General features: G+C 46.8%; 1 protein-coding gene across 1 annotated transcript in view; it reads right to left on the bottom strand.

Moving 5' to 3' along the window:
- Window positions 1-1,986, bottom strand: part of ANAPC5 (anaphase promoting complex subunit 5) — a 35,386-nt gene that overhangs the window by 10,486 nt on the left and 22,914 nt on the right. Inside the window, exon 9 of the mRNA XM_007938257.1 lies at window positions 716-897. Within this exon, the coding sequence (XP_007936448.1) occupies window positions 716-897 (182 nt within the window). The remainder of the gene's footprint in view (window positions 1-715; window positions 898-1,986) is intronic.

Below are 1,986 nucleotides of genomic sequence, written 5' to 3'. Positions count from 1 at the left end.
CCCCATGGCTGTGCTCACACATGACTCGTTTTCTGACCTGGCACCGGGTGCCCAGCACCGGGCCAAAAAGCTCTGAAGTTCAAAAATAGGTAAAACAGGCACTTCCTCTTACTCCTGCCTGCAAACTGGCTGGGGGAGGCGAGACCAGGATAGGGCTTCAGAATAAAAATCTGGGTGGAAGTTAATTTCTGAGCCAAACAAGGCTGGATGGAAAAGTAAACATGGGGCTGGGGTTACTGCAGAGCAGACACCCTAGGCAACAGGGGAAGCGCCTTTCTTCAGACAACAGCCTTGGGGTCTGGGGGATGCTCCACTTGTTCACCGGAAGCCCTGCTCCTTCCAGAAGCACTGGGCACAGCACGTGGAGGCAGATGACTGGGTTTTAGAGTCCCACCTGTCAGCTGTTAACTACATCTGTGACGTTGAGCAGATCAGCTGTGTAAACTTCAGTTTACTAGTTCTGAAATCTGGAGAAGCCGTCTGTTATCTCACCAAGCAAACGCAAGGGCTAAGGGAAAAGGCTCCACAGGGACAATGGAAAATACAAAAGCTGCTCAACTATCACGTATTTTCTTTAATCTCCTGTACAAATAACTTCTACCAAAGGAGGGAATATCATGCCTGTTTGATTGTTCATACAGTCAGCCTGCTATGTCCCACTTATCTGCATAAAGCCTCTTGCCCCCATGGCCTTGACTGCAGCCTGGAGGCCCACCTGCGGCCGTAGAGCCTCCAGATGGCCGTCTTCTGGGCGATGCTGATGTCGATGAGCTCCGACAGGCTGTGCTTCCAGTGCAGGAGGTCCGAGTCCTTCAGGGCGTCCATCAGCTTGTTTGCCGTCTTCCCAGCAAATGCTCTCTGCTGCACCAAGGACTGTATCCCCAGGGATGCGAGGTACTGGGGTTGGGGGGAGATGGAGAAAAGGTCACAGAGGGTTTTGTGCTCTTCGGAAATCTGGCATATTTCACATTTCAGTGCACGTACACTGATGGGACCATGTAAAAAGAAAGTAAATTCAGGTTGGGGGGATACAAAGCAAAATTACTGCTTAAGCTCCTTTCCAGTTGAAATTTGGTATAGGTTTACCTTGTTTTAAGCAAATTCAATACCCTATGTCCAATTTACAAAAAAAAAAAAGTATCCAGGGGGTGGGGGTGGGCAGAAAGGTACAGGCATACGTCAGAGATACTGCAGATTTTATTCCAGACCACCGCAACAAAGTGATTATCACAATGAAGCAAGTCACACACACTGCCTGGTTTCCCAGTGCACGTTTAAGTTATGTCTACACTATATTGGACTCTACTAAAGTGTGCAAGAGAATTATGAACAACTTTAAAATACTGTGAAAATAACCAAAATGTGACACAGAGACACAAAGTGAGCACGTGCTGTTGGGAAAATGGCACTTGCTGGGCTCAGGGCTGCCACGGCCCTTCCATTTGTACGAAACCCAGGGACACTCAATCAAAGCAAAGTGCAATGAAACAAGGTGTGCCTGTATTACAAAAGCGCTCTGTAAGGTCTTCAGGAACTCTTTACAAGTTTAAATGACAAGCTGTCTTCTGGTATATTCAGACTTGTGGTTAGTAAACCACAAGCCACCAGCCACATGTGGCCAGCTATTTTTGGCGATAAGATTTTCTTATTTTTATTTATTTTTATTGTGATTTGGGTGAAAGTTTACAGAGCTAATTCACTTTCCATACAGCAGCTCACATGCACTTTGTCTCATGACATTGACTACAATTTACCCCAATGCAACAGCTCCCCTCCCACTTCCTCCTAATAGTTATCTCTTCCCTATATCCTTCCCTCCATGCACTCCTGCCCCCTGTACTGTCTCCCTGCGCATACACAGCCGTTCTGTTCTCCCATGATTTTTCTCCCCAAGGAGTGTATCTACCTAATGTAAATGTTCAGCTCATATGCAAGTCTTTTGTTTGGCTGGAAGTCACAGGAATGGGTTCAATTCCAAATCTGAAG

The sequence above is a fragment of the Orycteropus afer genome, unplaced genomic scaffold (genome assembly GCF_000298275.1).
Source record: "Orycteropus afer afer isolate SDZICR_OR568_19922 unplaced genomic scaffold, OryAfe1.0 scaffold00048, whole genome shotgun sequence".
Lineage (NCBI taxonomy): Eukaryota > Metazoa > Chordata > Mammalia > Tubulidentata > Orycteropodidae > Orycteropus > Orycteropus afer.
This window is presented reverse-complemented; position numbering and strand designations above follow the sequence as displayed.